Consider the following 21,406-nt stretch of genomic DNA (forward strand, 5'->3'; position numbering starts at 1 on the left):
TTATTTACATTTCTTGAACCTTTTCAACTACCAACTCTTTAGATTTCCTCTTCTTAAACTTCTTATTCAGTTTTTATATCTTAGGTAACTACATCCAAGTTATCACTTCTACTTGATCTTTAACCCTTTTACTATGAATTTTGCTTTTCCCAAGAGATCACTCTTAAAATAGCATCCTTTCCAACACTGAAATTCTCTGAGTCATCATTTTAGTATTTGTGCCTCTTGATTACTTCACATTCATTCTGCCCCCAGATGTTTGAACCCTGTCCTCTGGGTTTAAGCTCCTCCATCTTTTTCTCACTTAATGACTTCTTGTCCCTGCAACCCTTCATCTGGGTTCCCCTCTTTTCTGATCCTTCCCCCCCAACATTCAGGGTCAACTCTGGCACTTGCTTTTTCCCTAAGACCTTTTCTCAGCTCACTCACCTTCCTGGCTTCAAGTCTATTCCACATACAAGGCTCCCACGTATCTGTGTTCTGACTAGGAGGACTGAGTGCAGAACTAAAGTACATTAACCAACTCTGTTATTTTTTCTTGCAAATTAATACTTGTTGCCAGTTTCTTCATGCTGGAAAATTCATGCTGTCTTTATTTCTTACCTCACCATTCTTAATAACTTTCTGTCACTCGTAAGAGCCACCCAGTTACCAAGAAGGGTAAGCATGCTTTAAATTTTTTTTTTTTTTAAAGAGTGAGAGAGAGAGGGAGACAGAGAGGGGGAGAGAGAGAGAATTTTTTAATATTTATTTTTTAGTACTTGGCGGACACAGCATCTTTGTTTGTACGTGGTGCTGAGGATCGAACCCAGGCCGCACGCATGCCAGGCGAGCGCGCTACCACTTGAGCCACATCCCCAGCCTCTAAAATATTCTTATTTTATCTTTCCTCCCAGTTTTGAGAGCTATGGTGATAGTTTAGGCTTTATATTATCCATTTGACACATTATTTATAGACTTCTAATTGTATTACTCTGTGAAATCTAATAATACATATATACTAATTTAGAAGGAAAATGGCCTTGGAATTTGAAAAACAGTGAAAACTGAGTATCCTAACTTCTTACTTTTAATGAGTGGAAATACTTCACAAATTTGCATATCATCTTTGATCATGGGTCCTGTGCATGGTCTTTGTATTATTCTAATTATGGTGTTTGTGCTACTGAAGCAGCTCCAACCCTATTTCTTTATCTAACACTGTCAATTGTTCTCTGTCCCAGGAGACTGGCTTGATAAAATCTGTGGGGAAGATAAACTTGGAAAATCACTGTCATCTCATCCCTAGGGTTCCTTCCACTCTGGGTCCTGTTACTACTGTGTTCTTTTCAGTAATCCCAAATTTCTTCAGCCCCACAGTCTCCCAGCCACTTACATCTTTCAGAATTCAAATGACATGCTTGCCTTAGGCTACCACCAACAAAGTCATCTAAGAATTAAAATGCTTCAGAAATTAAATCAATCTTTATCTATCTATCTATCTATCTATCTATCTATATCTATCTATCTTACTAAAGGAGCAACCTCAGCAGGCGATCAACCAATCTCTCAGGTTGATAGTCCTTGGGGTGTGGGAAGGGGCTACATACTTGCAGGTACACAACTATTCTTGTGCCCTTAGGTCAAGTTCAAGTGCATTTTCCAGTACTGCCTCTTTTCTCTCACCAGCAGTAATGGGATAATAAGAAAGACATATCATGGTAACTAAAAACACAGGGCTTGGGTTTTAGAGATAGCCCTAATTTCAAATGCCTGCTAGGCCCTTTGATAAGGTGTAGGACTTAGAGCAAGTTACGTAACCACTATATACTTCAGTTTACTCATCTGTAAAATAAGGATGATAGAGTAACATTGTTGTTATCCTGAGTAAATGAGAAAAAAAAAAAAAAAAAAAAAGCAAGGAGCAGAAGGCTATTGCTTGTATCTAAAGTTAAACTATGGCTGGGTACAATGGTGCACACCTGTAATCCCAGCCAGGAGGCTGAGGCAGGAGGGTCACAAGTTGAAGGCCAGCCTTAGTGAAACTCTATATCAAAATAAAAAAAAAATAAAAAGGACTGGGGATATAGCTCAGTGATAGAGAACACTGAACTCAGTACCCATACCACAAAATAAAGTTAAATTACGCCATGTTTATATAACAGCCTTTTATTTTTTATGAAATAAAAGGGAGCATAAATACATTAACAGGGCTTCAGTTCAAATGCCTGCTAGACCCCAGTAACAGAGAACTTATTAGAAGATATGCTAACCTTATATTAAATAAGAATTCAAATGTGAAAATAAGGAAATGACAACTACGGGTTAAAGGTAAGTGGGGCACCTTTGAATATTTTCCAGTTAGAGAAAACCACATCCATGTTCTTAATTGGTTTGTGGCTAATTCTTTTATCACACATATTAAGACTTCAAGTCAAAATGGAAATGTATTCTCAAATTGACATTAACTTCGGTTACTAGGTGATTTAATTCTGCTTTTAAATTCTTCCCCATGTTAGCACCTAGACCGCAAAGCACTGTTTTAACTGAAGACTCCCACTAATAATGACGGATTATACCTTAGGACTATCATGATATTGTGATATGATAAATGCTGTGCATATTTGATCTCTGCTTGGTTTCTGGAACATAGCTCCTGAAACCCTTGAGATTTCTAAAGTAATAAGTGTCTTCCTGTATGCTAATGAGATGACTTAAGAGGGTGCTCCTGGGCAGCCTCGGGAGGGAGGCTGGTTATGGGGGCAGGAATAGGGGACCCACCAAGGGGCATCAAAGATGAGAGGCTGGAGCTTTCAGCAACCCCTCCATACCTCCCACCACTGGGGAAGGGAGCAGGGTTGAAGGCTCCATAGATAACCAATGGCCAAGTAGATAACCAATGGCCAACGGTGGAGCTTCCATATACCTTCTCAGATGTCTTTATTGCATCTTTTCCATGTGGCTATTCATCATATCCTTTGTAATATTCTTTATAATAATAAAGGATATTAAGTAAAGCATGACCCTGAGTTCTGTAAGTCACAATAATAAATTAAAGCTGAGGAGGGTGTCCTGGAAACCCTGATTTTTTTTAGCCAGTCAAAAGCATAAGTCAAAGCCAGGTGCAGTGGTGCACACCTGTAATCCCGGTGACTTGGGAGGCAAGAGGATCACGAGTTCAAAGCCAGCCTCAGCAAGAGAGAGGTCCTAAGCAACTCAGTGAGACCATTGCTATAGGCCATATAGGCATGGGGAGGAGTGGGGTGATGCCATGGGGTGAGCAGCTCTGCTATATGGCCTATAGGGCTGGGGATGTGACTCAGTGGTTAAGTGCCCCTGAGTTTGATCCCTGGTACCAAAAAAAAAAAAGCACAGGTCAGGACTCGGGGCTTTTGACTGGCATCTGAAGTGGGGGCATCGGCCTTGTGGGAATGATCTGGTGTTATCTCCAACATAGGTGGTGTCAAAATGGAATTGGAGAACACCCACCTGGCTCTGCTGGGGAGATAGTTGGTGTATGGAAAGAAGCCTCCTCCCCTATAGATGTGGTGTCAAAAGCTTTGTGCTGGGAGTAGAAAGTAGGAAAGAACACTCTGGATTGTCCTTGATTGCTCATAGAACTGAACATTACAAAGTTGTTGTGGTTTGGATCTGGAATATTTCCCAATGGCTTATGTGTTGAAGGCTTGGTTCTCCATGCAGCAATGTTCAGAGGTGAAACTTCAGGGAAGTGAGTGGATCACAGGGGAACTCTAACCTCATCAGTGGATTAATCTACTGATGGATTAATTTGCTGACATTATTAAGAGATGATGGAAACTATAGAAGGTGGGCCTAGTTGGAGGAAGTAGCTCACTGGGGACATGCCCTGGAAGGTTCTATCTTGTTCCTGGTGCTTGCATTCCACCCCCACTCCTACCCATGCCATGAGGTAAGCAGCTCTGCTATATGGCCTATAGCAATGGATCCAGTTGGCCATGGATCGAAACCTCTGACCCAAGAGCCAAAATAACTCTTTCCTTCTCTAAGCTGTTTTTCTCAGGTATTTTGTCATGGTAACAAAAAAAAAAAAAAATGATTCACAGAAAAGTTTTTAAATTTCTCTATTTCTTTCTCTGTGTGTATGTGGGCTAATGCATAGCAGATTACTCTTTGAAGGGAATTGATTTGGTTTTCAGATATTCCCCATGCGCCTAGCCCTAATCCTAATTAATAATTTTCAATAAACACTGTCAAATTATGGCAATAGTGATGAATAACATCATCTGTTTATAGTTAATCACTCATTCAACACACATTTATCTAACACTAACTATATTCCAAGTACATCTTTATACACTGGGGCTACAAAAAAAAAAAAAAAAAACAGATGAAGTTGCAATTCTCATGAAGTACACATTCTGGTGAAACAAATATGTATAAGATACTCTGAGATGGTAAATGTTCTGAAGAAAAATAAGGCCAAATAAAGGTGCTAGAAAGTTCTGGGAGTAAGGGTGTGAATTTATATATTTAGGGAGAAGAGGTAAGGCCCATTTGAGGAAGTGACATTAGAGTAATAAAGGAACAAACTTTATGGCTCTCGGAGGAAGGGCATTTTAAGTAATAGGCAAAGGCCCTCTTCACAGTGTCCCACCTTATGCTTGAACATAGCCCTTGCTGCTCTGCCACTGCAACTTATTACTAAAAGGACATGTTTCTTTCTCTTCCTCTCTTCCTGCTCCTCCCTAATCTCCGCCCCCGCCCCCCAATCTCAGGGGAAACAGGATTACCTTTCTTCCCTATTCTAGGCAGAGTTATCTGTCCCTGAGTACACAACCACCTTAGGAATGAAATTATCCAGACTTTGGGGATGGCACCAGAAGATCTCAGAAATGAATATCTGTCTCCCAAATTAACAAGTGAATCACAACTCCAACAGGGAACACATGGAATGTAGCCTTTTGAGTCACCTGTTATAAAAGCCCCTTATTTCTACTAATGGACAGAATCAGTCTTTGGGACAGGAGTCCCCTGTTTCTCCTTTGCTAGCAAAGCAATAAACTTTCTTTTTCCTTTTACTCAAAACTATATCTTAATTATTGGATTGGCACTGGGGACAACACCGTGAGGCAGGACCTTTGCTTGGCCTGTTCAAGGAATACCAAAAGAGGTCAATGAGGTTTCAGATGGAGGGAGCTGGAAAGGGATTAAACATGAGAACAAAGAGTTCTCCAGGAAGGAGGTATTTAAAAGGCATGTAGAGACAAGGAAGTATTCTGGCTTTGATTTCTGAAATGAGATGTTCCAAGCAGAAGGGTGATAAGATCTTAGATGCCTATAAAAAAGATTATCTACTTGTGAATAGGGTGTTACCAGCCTTTGTCTTCTACTGCCTAGATGACCTAACTGAATTTCTATCCCACCCTGCCTCTGCCCTCTTTGAGGACAGCATGCCTGAAGGCCAGTTCCACTTCTGGTGGGCTGGCCAAAACTGGTTGGATCTAAGATGGCTGCCAAAGTGACCCCTTGACAATCTCTAACTTTATTATAATAAAATACATGAATATTCCTCCACCCTATTAACCTGTCTCTGTTCCCCATTTCTTTTACCCTATCGATATAACCTCCTGGCCATGAGCAGGGAGAAGTTGATTTTCAAGTTTATCTTCCACTTCTCCTATTGACCAAGAATAAAAGTCTCTATCACTGCTCATTGGTTCTCAGTCTTCTCATTGACTCTACAATTCCTTGAAAGAAAAAGAATTCAGTCTTTGGGTTCAAAAATCAGTAACAAAGGAACTAGCTGGGACAAGGCAGAGAATAAGGAACCAGTTAGGAAGCTCCTGGATTGACTGGGTGAGAGGTGACATGGCTTGGCCTAGGACTGCAGTGCAGGTGGTGAGAAGATGTCAGATATCTACAAAGTAGATCCAAAAGATCATGGTGCTCAATTAGATGAAAGGCAAGAGAGAAACCCAGGAGGACTCCAATCATTTTTATATGAATAATGCTAAGAATAGACATGTGGTTTACTAAGATGGAATCAGCAAATTTGGGGAGAGGAAACTGGTATCTGGTTTAGAAAATGGTAACTTTGTGATACCTTTTGAATGCCTAAGAGGAAATGCTAAAAGAGATGTTAAGATATATAGCAGCTGCAGCCCAGGAAAGATATTTGGACTGGACATATAAATTGGGGAGTTTTATGCCATAAATTTGGATGAGATATTTAAAGTAATGAATGTAGATAAAGATAATAGGAGGTCCTAGGGCAGAGCTCTGGGTCTTTTACAACTTTACTGGAAATGAAGAGGAATCAGAAAAACAGACTGAGAAAAAGCACTCAGCAAGAAGAAGCAAAAGGGAGCAGGTGCTATGAAAGCCAAAAGAAGGTGAAGAGCCAAGGTAAGTGCTCCTGATAGATGAGATAAGGGTGTGAATATACCATTGGGTTTGGCAATTCGGAAACCCTTAGTGACTTAAAAAAGATTTTTTTTTCTTTTTTTAGTTATAGATGGATACAATATTTATTTATGTGGTGCTGAGAATCAAACCCAGAGTCTCATGTGTGCTAAGCAAGTGCTCTACCACTAAGCCACGACTCCAGCCCCGACCTTAGCAACTTTGATAAGAGCTATTTCAGTGGAGTGGTGAATGAAGGTGAGAAAGGACCAAAGAAAGAATGAGAGGGGACAAAATGGAGACAGTAGAGACAGCTCTTTGGAGAATTGCTGTCATAAAAGGCAGGAGAGAAATAGTATGGTGTTTGGGAAGTATCTAGGGAATATTGCATTTTTCCAAAGAGTAGATGTTGCAGATGCTCAAAAGCTGATGGGAATGACCCAGTCAAGATAGAGAAGGTAATGATGCCGACAAAAGAGGAAAATGGTTGGAGCAATGTCCTCCAGTAGGCAGATCCAGTACACAAGTGGGGAGGAACCACAAGGGTAGTTTATCCAGAGTAACAGAACAAAAGATTAAGTCTGTGGGTACAGATGTCAGTGTGTACGTAGATGAGGGAAGTTGTGGTATTTCTCATTGGTCTCATTTTCTCAGTAAAATAGGAAGCAAATCATCAATAGAGGTTAAAGAAGGGAAGATTCTCTGGCTTAGCTGAGGCTTGACTTGGCTAGTGAAATGTAGGAAGAATAGTGGGCTGCTCTCACCAGTTGAGATTAGTGGTTATAAAAAGGAACAAAGTTGTATTTGTCTACAGTCTCAGTTAGCTCTCTGGGCTCATAATTGATGAGGAAATGGATTTTAAAATATGAACTGTTTATTGAATCCTGAAAGAATTACTGAAACCTAACACTACAGTCTTATAAATGTTTGGGATCATATCTAAGAATTCTGCTTGTTAGAAATAAATATGCGGAGAAGAAGATGTGGCAACTATAAGCAGCCCTTATGAACTGGTAGAGTAGGCAACTGAATTTAAGGGTCTAAAATGATATCCAATCTAAGCCAGGCATGGTGACACATGCTTGTAGTTCCAATGATTTGGAGGCTGAGGAAGGAGGATCACAAGTTCCAGGCCAGCCTCAGCAACTTGGCAAAACCCTGTCTCAAAATAAAAATAAAAAGGGTTGGGGAATGTAGCTTAGTAGTTAAGCCCCAGGTTCAATCCCTGATACCAAAAAAAAAAAAAAAAAAGTTAAAAATTAGAAAGTAAATAAAATGGTATCTAATCTAAAAATATTTGCCCTATTGGTCTTCCATGGTACCTGAAATTCCCCCATTGGTGGCCTTGTAAAAATGTATAAGCTTGTCAAGCACAGAGATAGTGTGTATCTTTTTTTGTTTGTTTGTTTTGCTTTGTCTTTTGTTTTTGTCTCTAGAGTTTAACATGGTGCCAGGAAGACATGAAATATTAAATGAATATTTGCTAAACTGACTTGCATGGAACAGAATGGAGTGTCATCCATTCATTTCTGTGCAAAAAATATTTATCAAGTAGAAGGCACTGCAGGAGACACTGCATGAATTCCTAAGATAAAGAAAGAGCACACATACATGAAGCTGCTGAGGATAGTGGGACAGCAGGAGGTAGACGCCAATAAACAAGTTTAATTTCTTTCTGTCACCACCCCTGACTACTCAGCAAACTACAAGAGGAAGAGGAAGGTATGGGATAGCCATGCGGCTGTGACTGGTGAAGACACCACAAAGAAGCTGGATGGTGGGTAGAAAGCTCTTGAAGCAACATAGATGTAATTCTTCTACTTAACACTTCAACCCAACACCAGGAGGCCCCGATGGCCCCTGTGCTGCCAAAGAGGGATCCCCACCTGTATGCCATTGGTGAAACCAGTGTGTGGGCTGAGGTGACAGGTTTCTCTATGTGACCTTACTGGAATATAGAATCACACGAATTGGAAGTGAAACCTTGCCAATGCTAATCTCTCCCTACTTGCCCAAGTGGAAAATACCCCAGCTCCCCAGGATCTGGGAGGGCCTTTGACCTGATACTGTACCAACTACCTTAACCACAACATTCATTCTAAGTCAACTTTTTCCTTGAGAGAAAAGATCTTCTTGGTAGTTTGCTAGTGAAATTGACTTTTTCTTTCTCTAGTTGCTTTCAACTCATGAGTTTGTTTTTCATTAATTGGAAGATGAATAGATGTGTGTTTCCTTTCCTGATTTGTCTGTGCTTACAGGAACTCGTGCTTTTAATATGCTGGAGGAAAATGTTGATTCTTATGATAATTTTTCCCATTCTTTAATATATGATAAAATCTCATTAATCTGGACTCCATCATTTCAAAATTTGGTTAGGTTTGTCAGAGTTCAGTTACAGTTTACAGGTTGCACACACCTTACCCAAAATGCTTAGAACTGAAAGTATTGGAATTGTGATTTTTTTCATATTTTAGAATATTTGGATATATATATGGGATATCTTGGCTAAGGAACCCAAGTCTAAACATGAAATTCATTTATATTTCATAAAACTTTTATGTATATAACTGAAGGTAATTTTATACAATTTAAAAAAATTATTTTGTATGTGAAACAAATTTTCATGATGTGGAATTTCCTACTTGAGATATTATGTTGGAATGTTGAAAGTTTCAGATTTTGGAGCATTTCAGATTTTCGATTTTCAAATTAGAAATGTTCAACCTGTACTATTGAATTTATAGAAAGACAGTGGAATAGATAATTTTAAAAATACATATGACTTTTTCTTATACTTATTTAACTAGACAGTGAAGGGGGAAATGTAAGAAATGTTTATTTCTAGTTATTAGGTACACTAAATTACTCTACAAATATATATTGAGCACTTACTAGGTATCAGTCTCCGTTCTAACTTAGTTGATACAGCAATAATATTTGTCCACACTGGGCTTATATTCTAGTTTGAATGAATGAGTATATTAACTATTGACATATATACAATAACTAGAAATTAGTCATTCTTATTAGAGCACATTCAACATATTTCTAGATTTTCCAAAAGTAATTATATTCCTTGAAAATAGTGTAAATAAGACTGTTGTTTATAATATCCTATGAATAATTATTTTACGGCTTTACATTAATCTTTCTCTCTCCCATATTAGTTGGGTTTGATATGAGAACAAATCATACTAGCCGAGGGAATTAGCCTTGCATGTCACCATGATATTGCTGTGGTCTGATATTGGTGACACCCCTCACCAAATTCATATGCTGAAATTTTCCAGTGAAATACTATTAAGAGGTTGGACCTTTAGAAGATGATTAAGTCATGAGGGCTCCTTACAGAAGGAGTTTGAACAGAGTTTCCTTACCCCTTGTGCCATGTGAGGATACAGAGAAGACACTTTCTATAAGGAATGGGCCCTTGCCAAACACCAAATCTATTGGTGCCTCGATCTTGGACTATGAGCAATAAATTTTTGTGTTTTTTAAAAATAAATTATAAAATCTAAGATATTTTGTGATAGAAACATGAATGGAGTAAGATACCCCTTTTGTTGTTTCTAAGCATTTTTTTATATACAAGCCATCTCTTATAATTTGCTTTTTTGTAAGATTTATATTATTAATTACCCTTATTTCATAGGATGCTGAGACTCAGCAAGGCTAAATAATTTATCCAAGATCCCACAGCTAGAGAGCACGGTGATACTGTTGGATAGCAGTACTGAACTCCATCTGTAATGCCCTTCAACCAGTTTCCATCCAAATAGAGTAGACAGACATATGGCATCTTACTGGCCAACACCATGTAGGTAAAAGTTCATGAAAGGATGTCCTTTTCCCTTTGCTACTTTTCCTGCTTGGAACTTGAATGAGAAAGCTAGAGAGGCAGCATCTAAAGATTAAGGCTGACACACTAAAGATTATAGAGTAGAAAGATGGAAAGAGTCTGGGGCCTTGGAGTGTAACTGAATTGCCATGCTAACTCTGTACTATACACCACTGTGACCTGATATAAATAAGGCCTTGTGATTAGGTCCTGTGTATTTAAGTGACTGCACACTACATTTTGGATCTGGAATATCTCAGCTAGTGGTGCTACTAGGAGGTGGTGGAAGCATTAAGAAAAGCAACCCAGTGGGGGGGTCTTCAGATCTCAGAGGGCATGGCCTTAAAGGCCTTCAGATCTCAAAGGGCATGGCCTTAAAGGGGATAGTGGGGCTCTAGTCACCTTTCTCATCCTATCTCTTTCTCCTTCTGGTAACGAGGTGAGCAGTTTTGCTCTGTCATATACTTCCACTATGATATGCTGCTGCCTCATGACAGGCCTAGAGCCACAGGGTTAATTGGTCATGGTCAGGAACCTCTGAAACTGTGACCCCAAATAAATTTTTCTCCTTACAAGTTGATTATATCAAGATTTGTTGCAGAAATTGAAAGCTAACTAATGCACTGCCCTGGGGTTTTATGATATTTGCATCATAAAAGATACCTAAACTAGAAATAAAATGGTTATTCTGAATGCATTCTCTTTTGTAAATCTATACCTCATATACTTTTTGAGTGACTTTTTGAGTGACTTTTTGAGTATGAAACAGCCTCAGTACTCATAACTACTACAGGTATTCTTTATAAAGTAGATGTGTCCTTCAAAAGCCATGGGCAAATAATTTAAACACATATAATTTTGAAGCATTTAAGGATCTCAACGAAATATATAATTAATAGTCATAAAACACTTAGAGTCTATTTTAATGATACTATATAGAAATTAGGTGGTGATTAACAAGTTTGAAATTTTGTCTAATAAATATATTTTTTCAAGTTGTGATATGTCTCTCACAAATTTACAATGCAACTCTATTGTCAGGAACCTGAGAAGGCAGGTGAGTGGGGTTTGCCAGAATATTAGCCTGTTATGGTTTGGATGTGAGGTGTCTCGCCAAAAATCTCCTTTGTTAATAATGTTCAGAGGTGAAATGATTAATTATGGGAGCTCTGATCTAATCAGTGATTTATCCATTTGATAAATTAATAATTTGAAAGGACTACAATACTGGGTGGTAACTGTAAGCAGATGGGGTGTGGCAAGAGGAAGCAGATTTCTGGGACTGTGCCCTTGGGGATTATCTCTTATTCCTCTGGCTTCTCCTTTCTCTCTGCTTCCCGGCCTCCATGAGCTGAAAAGCTATTCCCAGCCAGACCCTTCTGCCATGGGGTCCAGAGTTGGCCAACCTTCTACTGAAACCTTTGAAATGATAAGCCTAAAATAAACCTTTCGTCCTCTAAGCTTTTTTTTTTTGTAGTTGTAGATAAGACAGCATGCTTTTATTTTGTTTATTTTTAAATGGTGCTGAGGATCGAACTCAATGCCTCACCCATGAGAGGCAAGTGCTCTGCCACTGAGCTACAGACCCAGCCCTCTAAGCTGTTCTTGACACGTATTTTGGTCACAGTGACAAAAAGTTGACTAACCTGTACCTAATAGGATGACAATAACCAGTAAGACAATAATAAGCATTGGCAAAGGCATGGAGATTTTGGAACACCCCCCCGCCCAAACATTGTTAGTGGGAAGGTAAAATATTGCAGCTCCTTTAGAAAACATTCCGGAAGTTCCCCTAACAGTTAATATATACGCACAGTTAATATATATATGCCTCAGTATATGCCCAAGAAAAATGAAAACATATGTTTGTATAAATGTTAATAGAATGTTATTCATGTAGCCAGAACGTGGAAATAATCTAATGCTCATCAACCAATGAATGGATAAACCTAATGTGATAAAACTCTAGAATGGAACACTATTCAGCTGTAAAAGAACTGAAGTACTGACACGTGCTGCACATGGATGAACCTTGAAAACACTGTGCTAAGTGAAGAAGCCAATCACTAAAGACCATCTACTGTAGGATTCCTTTCACATGAAGTATCCAGAGTAGACAAATCCACAGAAACAAACAAACAAACAAACAAAATAGTAGTTGCCAGGTGCTGGGAGGGTTGTGGAGAAATAAGAAGTGACTGCTAATGGGCATGGGGTTTCTTTTTGGCATGGTGAAAATGTTCTAAAATCAACTGTGGTGATAGTTGCACAACTCTAGGAATTTGCTAAAGTTGATGAACCCAGCCTAATTCCACCATAAGATTGGGAGCCATCTTGTCACAAAGTCATGAAAAGTTAATTTCTGTTTTACTATAAATTACTGCGATTTCTAAACTCGCTTGGAATGCCTGCCCATGCCTTGAACTCACCCATGACTGGCTTTCCCTGACCAGATAACAACCCTCTCTGAAACCTTAGCAGCACTTCATAAATTCCGGTGTGGGGATCTAAATTTACTCCCTACCTTGAAATGCTGAACCATTTAGATCATTAACCTACTATCTGCCTTTGAATTATACTTGTCAAAATACTATTATCTGTAAGTTCCCAAGGCACCCCCCGTTTTGTAACTTTTTGTGCTATAAAACTATGCTCCTAGAGAGCTGGGGTACTATTCTCTAATCCAAGGATTTTGGGAGAGACAGTCCCAGCCAGAATTATAAGCTTGTTTTAATTTAATTTAAAATTGGAGTCCATGCTCTTTTCTTTTCATTGTGATTTAACAAAAATCATTGAATAGTATACTTAAAATAAGGTGGATTGTGTGGTAGGTGAATTATACTTAATAAAGCTGTTATATAAGATAGAACATAGAGAAAGAGAGCAAAATGGAAGGAAAGAAGAACAAGAAGATCAGGAAGTCCGTGAGATACATCCAGTTTCCATAAAACAGTAAAAGTTCTTAAGTTACCAAGCTTTCTCTGTTAGTCTGCTATTACCTAGCTTTTCTGTGAGCTTAAAGTATGGGGTTTGCCCTCAGGCACCTCTCATTTTCACATTTCTAAAATTAACTTGGTAATGAGACTCTAGTTTTCTTGTCCTCCTGACTTCTTTGCATCTCAGAGCGACTGCTTTGCATTAAAGCAAGGGTACAGGTTAAGTATCAGACTATAGAGCCAGAGAGACAACTGTTAGAATTCCAGCTCCCCTACTTCTTAGCCAAATGACTTTGGAGGGACAATGTCTACTCTCCAAGCTACTTATAAAATGAGAACAAGAGTTTCCGCACAAGGCAGAGCTGAGAATTGAAGACACAAACATGGAGTATAGTACTTAGCACACTGTACATTATCCATCACTGCTGTCTACTTCTGATCTCAGGGTTTCATGGTTTCTTTGACATCTGACCATCCTGTTTAGCCCCCGCTCAGAATAAAAAGCAGGAGCTTCCTGCCCAAGGCAAACAATTGGTAATCCCAGGCTTAGGAATGTATTTATACAATCTGTCCAGGTTTTACCCAGAATTTCTTGAATAGGTGTTCCTTTTTATTTTTCATTTAGTTAAAATTATTCTGAGTACCTAACAGGAGAGAGACAGACAGAGAGAGAGAATAAGATTCGAAGGTTATTCTCTTCTCTAATGGCGAGACCTGGTAGCATCTCTAAAACGTGCCCTTGATCTGGTCTCCCACATCCTTTGAGCAGAAACACGCTAAGACAGGAAGGAGGCCATCAGGTGGCCCAGTTTCAATTCCCATTTGCCCCTCTCTGTGACTGCCTGGGTCTGGACACATCACCTAACTTCTCTAAGCCTCAGTACCTTGTCTATAAAAGTGGGAAAAATAATTGTATGTACCTCACCAGGTTGTATAGGGGATGAAATGAGGTCAGGGTTATAAAGCTCTGGACCCCAGTGCTTGGCACATAGTAAGGGTCCAGTAAGTCCTTTAAAAAAATAAGTAGCTCATGAAAAGTTTGAGGGTTACTAATACTTCGAATTCACTACAGAAGGCATTGCTTCTTTAAAAATGAATAAATAAAACAAGAAACCTGGTTAAGGTTACCAACTTCTCCCCACTTTTCCCGTAACTTTCCAAGTTTTAAGACTGAAAGTCCTATGCTCTGGACACCCCTAAGAAAAACCGATTGGCCTACACTGACACTAAATTCATATTTGGGAGTTACTACGGAGGTAGGATAGAAGATACAAGGATAGGTAGAACAGAGACAAACAGGGAAGGAACGAGGGACGGTCATTTAAATCTAAAAATTCCACAAAGGCCCTCACTTTCATTCCCAGGCCTGTTTTTCCTCCAGGCCAGAATACTTAAAAAGTCCAATAAATCTTAGAGTATTCTAAGTCCAGTTAATTAGTGCTAATGTGTCTTGTTAGCTTGCAGGATATATTTTTAGACTAAAAGAAGCCTAGAGAAAGATGCTGTTAAAAACCCACGATAAGGGAATGTCCAAGTGCTCTTAACTAGATCATGTCAACCTAAAGATTCTGAGAAGAAACAGACCACCGTACCCAGCTCTGTGCCCAGCTCTGTGCTCCATGATCTAGAGAATCAAGCTCATTAAGCTGACTCTACCCCAGTACTACGCATGCTTACCATTTACAAAGTTTCCTCTAAAAAAGGAAGCCTGAGACCACAAAAGCAGGTCTGAACCCCAAGTGCCAGTAGTCCCTCTCCCCTCGAGCACGCATCCTGCTGTATTGCTTGTTTCCCAGAACAAATCTCTGCTTGTGCCTCTTTTCATATGTCCTGAAATTTCCTTCTGCAATGTGTGTCAAGAACCTGCAGGAGCTGAGTTGACATTCCCTTTCTTTTGGGGGGAAACTCTTTGGAATTCCCCTGGGTAGCATCTCAGTACTGGTTGGCCCAGTTTTTGTTGTGGGGACAAAAACATCTGTGAATCTAGTGCCAACTGTGAACATGGCCTTGTGTACACACTTTAAAAGCCAAATGCCATTTATATAATTAGAACAAATCCACACATTAGGTTCTACTTGAAGCCCATGTTGAACAATCAGTATTGGGTGCAGTGGTGCATATCTGTAATTCCAGCAGCTCAGAGGCTGAGGCAGGAGGATTATGAGTTCAAAGCCAGCCTTAGCAACTTAGTGAGGCCCTAAGCAACTCAGTGAGATCTGTCTCTAAATAAAACACAAAATAGGGCTGAGGTCAGTGGTTGAGTGTCCCGGGGTTTAAGTCCCAGTACCAAAAAAAAAAAAAAAAAAAAAAAAATCAGCAAATTTGAGAACCGAGTAAATTGTCCTAATCCTAAAAGGAGAATGGGGCTAGGATTGAAGCCAATTTAAAGCTTTGCTGAGCTACACCATTAGGTGCTATCTACCAGTTATCTACCAATGAATAAAAAGGATAGAAAAGTCATAGTATACACTGCCCCACAGAGATATTAAAATACAAATGGCCCAAGACAGGTGTTGTTAGTTTCCTTGATCATAATTAGGAAGATGGGGATAATCAGAGCATATGTTTAATGACTGAAGTTGATTTCTTGAATCTCTGCTGCAGGCAGAAGGCAGGTTGAATGGAGTAGAACTGCACATGTGAACCCCCTCAGAAGGAACCTACCTCTTCAAGAACACCACGTATTTTGTGTCTATGTAGGTGAGCTTCCCAGTATTCCATGTACAAGTCATGTTGCCTGAATATTCATAAATGACACAGGTGACCTCCTTGGGAGCATCTGGTGGATCTGCAACAAAAAATGTATCACTTAGGAGCATCCACAAGAAACATAAAGTTCTTTGCAAAGTAGTTAGCTGATAAACTGTCTGTTTTATTTTGGAAACTGGACCAGCCAGTACTGAGCACCTCTCTGCTCCTCATTTCATCCACCTCACCTTGCAATCCACTCTGCCATCAAACATTGCTTCTCTTCTTCCTGTACTATGTTCCCTCTCCTTTGGCAATACCAACAAGGTCAAGTTCACCCCAATCCTTGTCCACTAAAAAAAGTCTTCTCCCAAATTCTATATTACTTCAGTTATCATTGTATCTGTCTCCTCCTCTTCCCAGCAAAGCATCTGAAAACAGTCCATTATTCTGCGTCTCCCACTTACTCTTGAGCCCCAAATAATCAGGACTCAGCTCACACAATTCTATTAAAACCATTGTTGCCAAGGTCAATAATGACTCTATTTCCCAAATCCCATTCTCTCTTGTCAGTTGTTATTGAACTTGACCTCTACAGCACTTGACATTTTGGTCACTCCCTCCTTGAAACCTCTGTTCTTAGGCTCTTGTGGAAGGGTTCTTTGCAATTTTTTTTTCCTGCTACTTAAGCAGCTTATCTCCTCCTCTGGGACATATTCCCCCACTTGCTTTAGAAGTTCAGTGTTCATATCATGGCATATTACTGAGCTGTACAAGGAAGGAAATTTCAACACATGCTACAACATGGATGAAACTTGAAGACATAACACTAATAAAATAAAAAGACAGAAAAGAAGAATCACCTTATGATTCCACTTACACGAGGGATTTAAAAGAGCAAACTATTAGAAACATGGAGGTGGCCAGGAGCTGGGGTAGGGAGTATGGAAAGCTACTGTTTAATGAAGGAAGAGTTTCAGTTTGCAAGAAGAGAGTTCTGAAGAGAGTAAGGTAATGGTTGCACAACAATGTGAATGTATTTCATGCCTCAAAACCTTGACCTAGGCTGGCTAATATGAGAATGCCCCTTGGAAATGAGCACTTGACTCCAGGGATCAATCAGAATTCTCCAAGGGTCTTTTTTTTTTTAAGCCATTATAAAAGAGGCGCTTAAACATGCTAAAAATGTACATTTATGCTATGTGTATTTTGCCACCAAGACCACATCAAAAAGAGTTTTTAAATAGTTCAGTATTCACAGATCTCACCCCACACCTCTCTCTCTCACACTCTCCATTCCTCTTACATTCACTTCTGTTCAGCTTTCTTCCCAGTGGCCTTAAAATTGCTGTGTGAGTAGCAGGTGAGCCGAGTTGCTGGTGGCCATCTTGTCTTAGTGGACAGTCCTTTAGCTGCCTTAAGTCTGCTTAAGAATGAAGCAACAAGGGAAAAACTAAACCCAAGGGGTGGGAAAAAAATGCCAGTTCTGATGCTACCTTTTCAGCCCTTCAGCCCTCTGAAGCCTATAAATTTCCAACAACTACAGAATGGTATTTGGAATTTTCAGTTATATCATCCAATAATAACCAAGATCAAGTTAAAAAAATATGGAATTATTGAGTGCTAATCATATACCCACTTTTCAAATATGGCTCTCAGTTTGTGGCTACATGGGAAATACCGCCTGGGGGTACTTGATTACCCAGAGAGCACAAGACAAATGGAAGATTGAGGGAATAATAATAAATAAAGATAGAGACATATACACTTGAAGTTATATCCAAAGATTTACATACAAATGTACTCTTTCATTTTACCTGCAAGCCATCTACCAAGGATGTTACTTATAAAGTAATAAAAATATATGAATTCTATCCTCATTGCAAATCAAAACAATAATAGATATCTTTTAGATCTATCCAACTGGCAAGGATTTTGAAATATGTAAATACACAGTGTTGGGATGGACTCAGGGAAATCTTCTAATGCTCTTCTAGTGAGAGTACAAATTGGTACAACCTTTATGGAGGGCAGTTCACATATCACAATCTTTAAAATTAGAAATAATATCTAGGGAATGCATTTTTAATGAATTATTCATCGACATATAAAAATATTTGGTTAAAAAATATGCCCCTAACATATTGGAAACTATTTTAATACTCCAACACAGGGTTAAATAAGCTATAGTATACTCCTAAATATACATCCAAAAATAATGATGTAAATGACAATTTAAGGATTGAGCCTTTGGCAGACATTAGAAATATATTGATTAAGTGATTGAAACAGAAAGATAAGCAATCCATAAGCAGCCAATAAAAGGGTCTAAGAGAAGAAAAGGAGGAAGAGAGAATTTAGAAATTAAACTTCTTACCCCAGTTATTCCTAGACACGAGGACAGTTTCTTAACAGCTCTAGACATCACCTACCTCCAAAAGTACTTCCTCTTGCTCCAACAGACCCCACCCCCACACTTGTGCTGATTAAGGTTTAGAAATCACTTTTCTCCAAATTTGCTGAAGAAGACAAAATAGAAAAAGAGTTGATTGGCCCCTCTGTCCAAAATCCTATGTCCCACCAATCACCTACAGGGACAGATTAAGCCATAAAAATCCCTAGATAACAGACACCCATGGGCACCCCTCCTTCTTCAGGAGCTCTGCTTTCTATGACTCTAATACATCCTGTACTTTGCTCTCACCCTTGTGTCCGTGGATTTCATTCTTCAAATTCACAAGACAAAGAACCCACCTGAAATTCACCTTTTGTGTTACACACCATATGATAAAGTAAGAAAGCATGTTGCAAAATAGTTCAGTATAGTGATTTCATTTGGAAGAGAAAAAGACTGAAACTCAAAAAACATGTTCCAAATCATTAAAGAGAGATTATGTTATTGGTAAAATTATGGGATTACGGAGATGATAAGTATTTCTGTTTTTGCTAGTCTAAATTTTTTTAACTTTGTATATGAATGCAATTGATGTTACAGTTTTAAAAAAACTGTTAGGAGCATACCAAAGTACTTCAAAACATTCAGGTGAGTTGTAACATTGAATTACAGTGAGGAGAATTTGGGTTCCAAGTAGGGTAACTAAATCTTTCCATTCTTTTTGAGCTTTAAAGGAAGTAGGTATGGAAACATAACTTATTATTCTTAACATTGCTTGCAGTGTGATTCCTTGTTGATTACAATAATTTCCTCTGCTTTCAGATACAGAATGTCATTGATTGGGCAATCACAAAAGACAAATGTCATTTGGTGGACTATGTGTCTCCACAGCATTCTATGTGAAGAGAATGCTCAGGATTATAAATGCCCGGTGGTTAATTAACTTTGCAAAAGACAACTCTACACATATAAAAATAAGCACAGCTTTTGATAATGTGAAATGACATACAGACAGCCTGTGAGTATGGTTATGAGAGTCACATCTGATGATTGATAAATCTTATTGCCAGGTTATTCAACAACCAAGAATACAGATCTGCTGTTCAACCAGATTCAAGGAGACGGCCTAAATGCTCTTTCCAATTAATCCCACCTGTTCTCTATTATCTGGACAGTCACTGATCACCAACCAGAATTCTTATTCATTCAGAGCCTAGCCAAAGATCCTTTCCTTTTGAAAGCAGGGTCTCTGATTTCCCTCTTTGCATTTCTAGCATTGAGCACATTTTAAAGCATAGAAAGCACTCAGTGAAGTTTATTCTACGAAGTGTATGACTTGATTAATAAAATGTCAATGAGTGCCATTAAAATGAAGAGGTCTGGGGGTGATAGAGTACTTGCCTAACATGCAGAGGTCCCTGGGTTCCATCCCCAGCACAGCTAAAAAAAAGAAAAAGAAAAAGAAAAGTACTCTGCAATTCCTTATTCAAGGGCACAGGCCAGGCCTGATGTGCAGTAATGATACATACCTAATAGTAATGTTAAACATGAATATTCCAGGGTTTTTATTGGGTAAAAATGAGCTTTCTTTGTTCATAACAAGAAGTAAAAGTGACAATCTAAGTCAAAGATGCCTAAAATTTTAAATAAATGATTAAGTGGAAAGGACTGTATATGATTTGGTATTTTTAAATGAAAAGACATCTCATTTAACTTTTTAATCCTATGATTGGTGTGGCTCTGTTAGAACAAAGTTTCCATAATATGTGTGCCTTTCATCACAGATAAGAATCTAATTGTTTAAGATCATGGCTTATAATGGAAATTGTGATAGTTTGTATTTCACAAATTATAAACACTAGAGAAACTTTTAAATATATGTAGATGTCCTTTCAAGGAAAGCAATGACTCACTTGTCTTCTATCTTTTATGGTTTGACTTCAGTCAAAAAACGTGCATTATATCATTTTGTTCAAAACAGTAAGGATAAATTGACATAGTAAAGCTCCCAGGACGAATATCCTGTGTTCAAATAGTTTAGTGAAAGCAACGTGATTTCTAGAATGCCACAAAACCCTCAAAAGCCTTATTCTGACCTACTTAAATAGGAAGTTTTGTTTGCTAAGAATGCAGAGCCTAAGAGCACATTCAGCTTCAATCCAGGGCCTTGAGTAAATTCTTACCTGGTAGTTGTGCTTTCCTGCTCATAACCAGAGATCTATGTAAGGAGCTATAACCCCCCAGTGAAATGAATGGAAAGAGTGATGTGCTCTCTCTAATGAGCCACCAGCAGAGAATGAAAGTGTAGAAACAGGTCTTCGGGAAGGGAGGCCTTCTCTGACCTGAAACAGTGCCCAGGGTTTGGGGCAGAGGCCCCTTAGCCAAGACTCGTGGGGCGATTAAGAGAATGTGTCACACAAACTGCCCACACAGGAATGGGGGTGCTAAATAAAATTGGTAAGAGGGTGTTGTTTTGGATTAAGCTCCCACACAAAGCCCCAGCAAACCAAACCAAAATGGAGTGACTTGTGCTAAGTGCCACACAATCCAACTGAAACTTTAAGGCATCAGGCCAAGCCCCTAGCGATCAGTTTTTTCCCTGAAAACAGAAGACTCACAATAACCAATCTGAAAAGGCCCAGTCAACCTGAACAAGCAAGACAGGAAGTTCCCTGCACTTTAACCTTTATGAGGAAAGTAATCTGAAGTAATGTGATAGTAACCAACCCCATGCCTTTTTTGTTCTGCTTTCTTGTTCCCACTTTATAAAAAATCAGTTGTTTTGTCACACCCAGGGGAGCACCTTTCTATTTTATAGAATGAGCTCCTGCTCCGTTTCATGAATCACAAAAGCCAATTAGATCTAAAAAAAACTGTATTTGTTGAAATTTTGTCTTTTAACAGAGGTGACACTTGTTTACATCCTTTTTCCCCCTCTAGCCTGAACTAACAACCAACTCTTTCCCATAACCGTGGAAGTTGCTTTCTTGTCCTCTGAAGAAATTGTACACCTCGTACACCTGCCCCGCAAAGGATAGATAGTGAAGTATTGAAGCATTGAGGGTTGATTATGTTTCCTGAGGATGTGGACAAGCTAAAGAGATTTTATACCTCAGATAAAGCATCTGCCTGTGGTTTAATTTCCACAATTTAGGGCGAACTTCACATGTGCGAGGCATTAGTTTA

At 39.0% G+C, this 21,406-nt stretch overlaps 1 protein-coding gene across 1 annotated transcript in view; it reads right to left on the reverse strand.

Moving 5' to 3' along the window:
• The window catches only part of Il23r (interleukin 23 receptor), a 59,845-nt gene that overhangs the window by 33,300 nt on the left and 5,139 nt on the right, over positions 1 to 21,406 (reverse strand). Inside the window, exon 3 of the mRNA XM_076863361.2 lies at positions 15,802 to 15,925. Coding sequence (XP_076719476.2) covers positions 15,802 to 15,925 — 124 coding nt within the window. The remainder of the gene's footprint in view (positions 1 to 15,801; positions 15,926 to 21,406) is intronic.

This window comes from Callospermophilus lateralis, chromosome 7, assembly GCF_048772815.1.
Source record: "Callospermophilus lateralis isolate mCalLat2 chromosome 7, mCalLat2.hap1, whole genome shotgun sequence".
Taxonomy (NCBI): domain Eukaryota; kingdom Metazoa; phylum Chordata; class Mammalia; order Rodentia; family Sciuridae; genus Callospermophilus; species Callospermophilus lateralis.